Raw genomic sequence first — 6,000 nt, forward strand, 5'->3', positions numbered from 1 at the left:
TTGATGGATTTTGCTCCCCTGTTTGAAGCACTCGGGTTTTGTCCTTTCTCTCTCAAAAGCATATTGCCAACTACATCTGTGGGATCCAAACCATTGGGCACAGGGTGATTGTTTCAGATGTTCAGGAGAGTTTCATCTGGGTGCGTTACAAAAGGAACGAGAACCAGCTCATCATCTTTGCTGATGACACTTATCCCCGGTGGGTCACCACAGCGACTCTCCTGGATTATGACACTGTGGCTGGAGCAGACAAGTTTGGTAACATCTGCGTGGTGAGTGTGCCTCGGAGAAGTAGGGGCTTTTTGGAAGCATTTTTCCTTAGAACATCCATGATTTATCTTAAAAGAATGAGAATCTGTCCTTAGCTGGAGACAACGCCCTGTACCATTGACTTGTTTTTATGGAGTGACTGGCTGTCGTCATAGTGGGCTGCAGTTTGTCAGTTTGTTAAATGAAGCAAACAAGTTGAAGCATTAGCAAAGCATAAACATATTTCTGAAGTCTCTAATGTTTTGTGTTGAAATTGCCTCAAAACTTGCAGTGAATTGTGACTGTGAAAAGGGCCCATGAGAACTTGAGTCAAGGTTATCACTCTTACTTTTTCTGACTAAACCTCATCGCTCCCATTTAGCTTTCTCTGTCAGCTTCCTCTCCAAAGTTGGCTCTGTCAGTGCTGACACTTCCCCACTTGGCTGGATTTCAGCAGAGGAGGAGGAAAGAATGGATGGTCTTTCTGGCAGAGCTTTGATCTCTTTCTGAAGCGTGCTCGGGTGCTTTGGAGTGCAGAGTTCAGCAAGTGTCAGATGCTGCGCCTGCAGGATTTGGCCAACACACACAAATCAGTCCTCTTCAGTTTTCCTGCCCCACATCCATCAAACTGTTTCCTTAGTGGGAACCACCTTCAGATCAGTTTGACCATACCTCCCAGACTGATCTGCAAGTGCCAGGCCAGGCAGATGCTGGTCATGGGGTCCTGCCCAGGGTTTTGAGCGATGGGCCATCGGTCTTGACAACGCAGTTGTCATTTAAAGGCTATGTTGGAGGGACAAGTGGATGATTTTGCTGTAAATGGAAAGTGATTCTTACAGAGTCCACAAAAGCAGCCTTTTAGAGAGCACTAGAATTCTCCAGAGATAATGTGCTGCTTCTCTGCAGCTTGTTGATTGTTTTCTTGTTTCTCAATGCAGGTGAGATTGCCTCCCAACACCAATGATGAGGTAGATGAGGATCCCACAGGCAACAAAGCTCTCTGGGACAGAGGGCTTCTTAATGGAGCATCACAGAAGGTAATACTTCATGGAAAGCACGTGGTTGTTCTGGGAAAAGAATTCGCTACTTTTCTGTGAAGGCCTCTGCAGTGTTGACCAGGAAATATATTGGCAGTTCTGCTCCTACTCTATCTACTGTGCTGTGGGTGATTTGTTTTCACTGTTGCTGGAAGTCAGATTCAGTTTCTGAAATCACAGGCGAAGCCTGGTGGTGTTTGGAAGCAGCTCACTTTCTTATGCTGCTTTCCCTCATTACTTGCATCCGTTTGTCCAGCTGAGTTTTGCCATCTGGTCACAGGTGGAAGGCACTTCCTCTCTAGAAAGGCATTTCTGAACTAGCAGGTGGCCAAATTTATTCTGCTTTCCTCTCTCAAGCCTTTTGATGCTTTTGTGTAAGCTAAAGAAAAAACCTGCTTCTGTGGTTGCCTTTCAGGCTGAAGTGATTATGAATTATCACGTGGGAGAGACGGTGCTTTCCTTGCAGAAGACCACGCTGATCCCAGGAGGCTCTGAATCTCTTGTCTACACCACCTTGTCGGGGGGCATAGGAATCTTGGTCCCTTTCACTTCCCATGAGGTAAGTAAGCCCAGGGTGCAATGTTGCTGCCTTTTTGTGTGCTCATGCCCAGCCAGTATATTAAATGTGCTGTATCCTGTGTGATTGAGATGCAAAGGGGAAGAGCAGGAGCTTGCTGACTTCTCCTTCTGCACTGGTTCTGTGAGGACTTGAGAGCTTTCCTTGTTGCATTGCTGTTCTAAATCTGTTTGTGCTCCCGAGAAGCTCTTGGGTGGTTCAGTGTCTGAGGAGGAGTCCTTTGGCCTTGACATACTTTGTGTAGCCTGTAGACTATTGATCAGGCACCCCTCTCTGTGGCCTCTTGGAGCAGCGGATGCTAAAATATTCCCTCTTGGAGCTGCAGCTCTGAGCTGCACAGCTGCTCTGTGCCTCAACTCCTGGACAGGGTGATTGCTTAGCTCTGCTGTGGGTGCTCTCTGTGGGGAAGTGGTGAGGGAGTAGCTGTGACCTTGGCTGCCACGTGCAGGGCTGCTCTGGCAGAGCCTGGTGCCACAGAACCACAGACTGGTGGTTGGAAGGGACATTTAAAGACTATGTAGTCCAACCCCAACTAGGAGTGTGATGGCAGCTTTCAGCCGGTGCAGGAGCAGCTGCCTGATGGGTGTTGTCTTGCTTTGCCAACAGCACTGATGTGCTCTCTGATCAATCCTTATTCTCCCCAGGATCACGACTTCTTCCAGCACGTGGAAATGCACTTACGGTCTGAGCACCCTCCTCTCTGTGGACGAGACCATCTCAGTTTCCGCTCCTACTACTTCCCGGTGAAGGTAGGCCTGAGCTCTTAGGATCAGCTGGTCCTGGGAGTGCAGAGAGTTGCTCTGGGGCTCAGAGCTGCCTTGAGGCTGGCAGAAGCAAGTCATGATTGCTGTTCAGTGAGGAAGACTGGGGCAGTATCATCCACGGCTCGTGTAGTGCCTGAGGCAGAATGCTGGCTCTTTAGCATCACTCTGGAAGGAGAGCAGTACTTAGCCCTTGAAACTGTGGCTGTTTTGGTTTCTTAACTCTTGTAATGAGCCTCCTGAGAGTTGGTCCTGAGACTCGAGCCCGGAGGTGCTGCTGCATTTCTCTACACCACAGCATCTCCCCTTTTTCCACTGGGAGAAGCAGCATTACGTAGCTGTAGGTGTGGCTGGGTCAAATGGATGCTGCCTTGGGTTATGTTTTTTCCAGCACCATTGGAAAGGGAAATCTCCCTAGAAACGGCTGTTCCTGCATATTTCTGCTTTTGAGGAACCGTTAGAAGCTGTTGACTGCTAAATGCTATGACCAGGAGGGTCCAGAGTACTGAACCAGAGTAACTGTGTGGTAACTGCTGCCACAGTAACGTGTGTAGAGACAGTCAGAACACTGTCCCAGCAGCTGAAGCTATCCAGGTGCAGAGGATGTTCTTGTTCTTGAGGAGCTTGAGGCTGACTTGCAAAGTGCACAGCCTCAAAGATGTGTCCCATCTGACTGAAGCTGCCTTTCAGTCATCACTCACAGCTTCCCCCGTCTTTCCTAGTGCAGGGCTCAGACCCAGGTGGATCCCTCTTCCTTTTCCCTATGTGATTCTTCAGCTGCACCCAGGCTTTTTGGGTTTCTCTTTCGTTACTCAAGCTGGCCAGTAATTAATGTGATGCTAACTGCTGCTATTCAGCAGATGAGGTCACCAAGCATGGTCTTGTTTCCAGGACAGGATTAAGAAGCTTCTGGGAACAGACTGTTTGTGGCCATTTTTCCCCGTTTAGGCAGGGTTCAGTGCCTCTGTGTGGTGTCAATTCAGTGCTCTCCTCCTTGCCTCTCCAGAATGTGATAGATGGGGACCTGTGTGAGCAGTTCAACTCCATGGAGCCAAACAAACAGAAGAATGTGGCTGAGGAGCTGGACCGGACCCCACCTGAGGTATCCAAGAAGCTGGAAGACATCCGCACCCGCTACGCTTTCTGAGGGGCAGAGCAGCTCACGGCTCTTCTGGATGTTCTTCCAGGCACCGTTGGGAGGAGGAATGTGTGGTTTTCTTCCCTTTTTCAAATATTGGTTTGGTCCTCTTGGTTTATGTTTCAAAGCAAGGTGACGTCAGTAAATACAGTATCAGCTATTAGGTGTCCCAACACATCCTGCTGCGTATGTGAAGGCTCCTGACATTCCAGCTTCCAGCCAGAGCAGTTCTCTCTTGGGAAGTGCCCAAGGCAGGATGCAGACTGACCCTCAGTCCCATCTCATTGTCCTTCCTTTAGGATGGGGGAGCCCCTGGGTGTCTTGCAGAAAGTCCTGTAGGGCAGATCCAGCTGAGTCTTTGTCGTGTCAAGTGGGATTTGTGATTTCCCAGTGGTTTAGGAAAGGAAAGAGCTGTGGCATGATTCAGGATTACCAGGCTCCTCTTAATAGTGCTCTGGGCTTCCACCAGCCCAGGGAGCAGCTGATGGGAAGCCTGGCTATGTGGAGGGTGTAACTGTCGCACTTGATTTGAACGTTTTCTTCGAATTGCTGGGGGTTTTTTTGGACTCGCCATTTCTGACTGTTTTCCCTGTAAATAGAGTTTTGTACAATGTTGACTCTCTTGGGGGTGGGGAAGAGCGAGGCCTGAGTCTGGGACTTGATTTGTTTCATAATAACTTTGGCAAGAGAGTGTCTCCAAGCTGTGACTGTGAGCAGCACATGAAGAATAAAAGCCTGTTTTTTCACTACCCTGGCGCTGGGGCTCTTCTCCTTCGCAGCAGCTGCCGCTGACCTAGCAGGAGGGGAGGAGGAGGAATACAGAAATGTGCTCACCCTCAGCCCCATGCCCTGCACTCCTGCAAGCCCCTCACTGCCCTGCCTGGAGCTGGCCCCCTGCCCTGCAGCGTGTCCTGAAGGCAGAGCAGTTGCTCTGCCTTGGGACACACACACAAAGCAGGGTATGGAAAGAGGGAAGGGAAGAATTGTTTCTCCAGCCCTTCCAGGGCATGGCTGAAGCTCAGGGCTCCTGTGTTGCCCATTGAAGCAGCAGCTTTGAGAGGAGCAGCTGGCTGCCAGGAAAGGTCCTTGTCCTGGCAACCTGAGCAGGCAGCTGCCGAGGCTCCCAGCCTGGGTGCACCCACACAGAAGGTGTTTCCTGGTTCTGTTGGGTTGTTCCCTGCTTACTTCTGCCAGAGAGTCTGTCTGTAGAGCTGAGATTCTGTGGCATCCCATTAAGGATGCTGCTCCCAACCTGGGCTTGGTGAGGCAGGTGGCCCCTGTCCTGGTGCTCCCTCTGAACAGTCTCCATGTTCTGCAGTGGGAGTGCTCTGCAGGGTGAGGGTAAACATGCCCTCCTGCCCTGTCCTTTGCACCCTCCTCTCTCCTCTCCTGCCCTGGCTCGTCCTTACAGGCCTACGTTGGCAGGGGCTTAATCCAGGGCTGCACCCTTTGGCTCTGACATGGCACCCCGAGCCCCACCCGTCCTCTGCCAGGGAGCAAAGGGCTTTGTGCTCCCTTCCCCAGCCTCAGTGGGGATGGCTGTGTCAGGGGAGGGGCAAGGGGGAGCTTCTGGCTTGCCAGGGGCTTGGGGTGCCTGCCCAGTGCTCCCTGTGTTCCCTGTCCCCTTGTCCTCCCCCTGGGCATGATGCTCTGGATCAGAGAGTGCTTCCAGCAGAGCTCCAGCACCACTTGGCATTCGCTGTGTTGGTGTCTCGAGAATGAAAGGGGGGGGTTCTTGGGTTGTTCCCAAGGGGCTTTCAAGCCCAAGGGTTTGTTTCCTTGGCTGGGCTTGGTGAATAACCTGCCTCCAGTGCAAGGCAAAGCCTGGGAGGGGCCAAGCCCCAGTCAGGAGGAGCCGGTGGGCTGGGGGGAGCTGGCTGAGCCCCTAGACCACATTTGCCTGGGGGGGTCAAAGCTAGGGCAAGGAGGGTTTCTCCCAGCAAGGGCTCTTCCTGCAGCCACAGGGTGCTGTGTCCTACTGCGTGGGAGCAGAGCTCCCGGGGATGTGAACTGGGAGCTGTTTGCCTTGGGCTGGACCCAGCGGTGGTTTCCAGCCTGGTGCAGCCAAGGAGGGCAAACCACCCCCGTGCTGCGCAGTTCCACACTTTCCCTTCTCTTCCTCACCCCATCCCAGCTGCCAAGCTGATGACTACGTGGGCAGGGAATGCTATTAAATGGCTTCCTCCAACGACTGCAGCAGCTGCGGGCAAAATCCCTGTGGACACCTGCGTGAGTAGC

General features: G+C 52.0%; 1 protein-coding gene across 1 annotated transcript in view; it reads left to right on the plus strand.

Moving 5' to 3' along the window:
* SF3B3 (splicing factor 3b subunit 3) overlaps positions 1–4,511 on the plus strand; it is a 28,372-nt gene extending 23,861 nt beyond the window's left edge. The window contains exons 21-25 of the mRNA XM_029964722.1: positions 60–272; positions 1,188–1,286; positions 1,702–1,845; positions 2,508–2,612; positions 3,631–4,511. Of these exons, the coding sequence (XP_029820582.1) occupies positions 60–272; positions 1,188–1,286; positions 1,702–1,845; positions 2,508–2,612; positions 3,631–3,771 (702 nt within the window). The 3' untranslated portion in view covers positions 3,772–4,511. The remainder of the gene's footprint in view (positions 1–59; positions 273–1,187; positions 1,287–1,701; positions 1,846–2,507; positions 2,613–3,630) is intronic.
* Positions 4,512–6,000: the final 1,489 nt, after the last annotated feature.

This window comes from Manacus vitellinus, unplaced genomic scaffold (genome assembly GCF_001715985.3).
Source record: "Manacus vitellinus isolate BGI_N305 unplaced genomic scaffold, ASM171598v3 scaffold_10_pilon, whole genome shotgun sequence".
In the NCBI taxonomy this organism is placed as follows: Eukaryota; Metazoa; Chordata; class Aves; order Passeriformes; family Pipridae; genus Manacus; species Manacus vitellinus.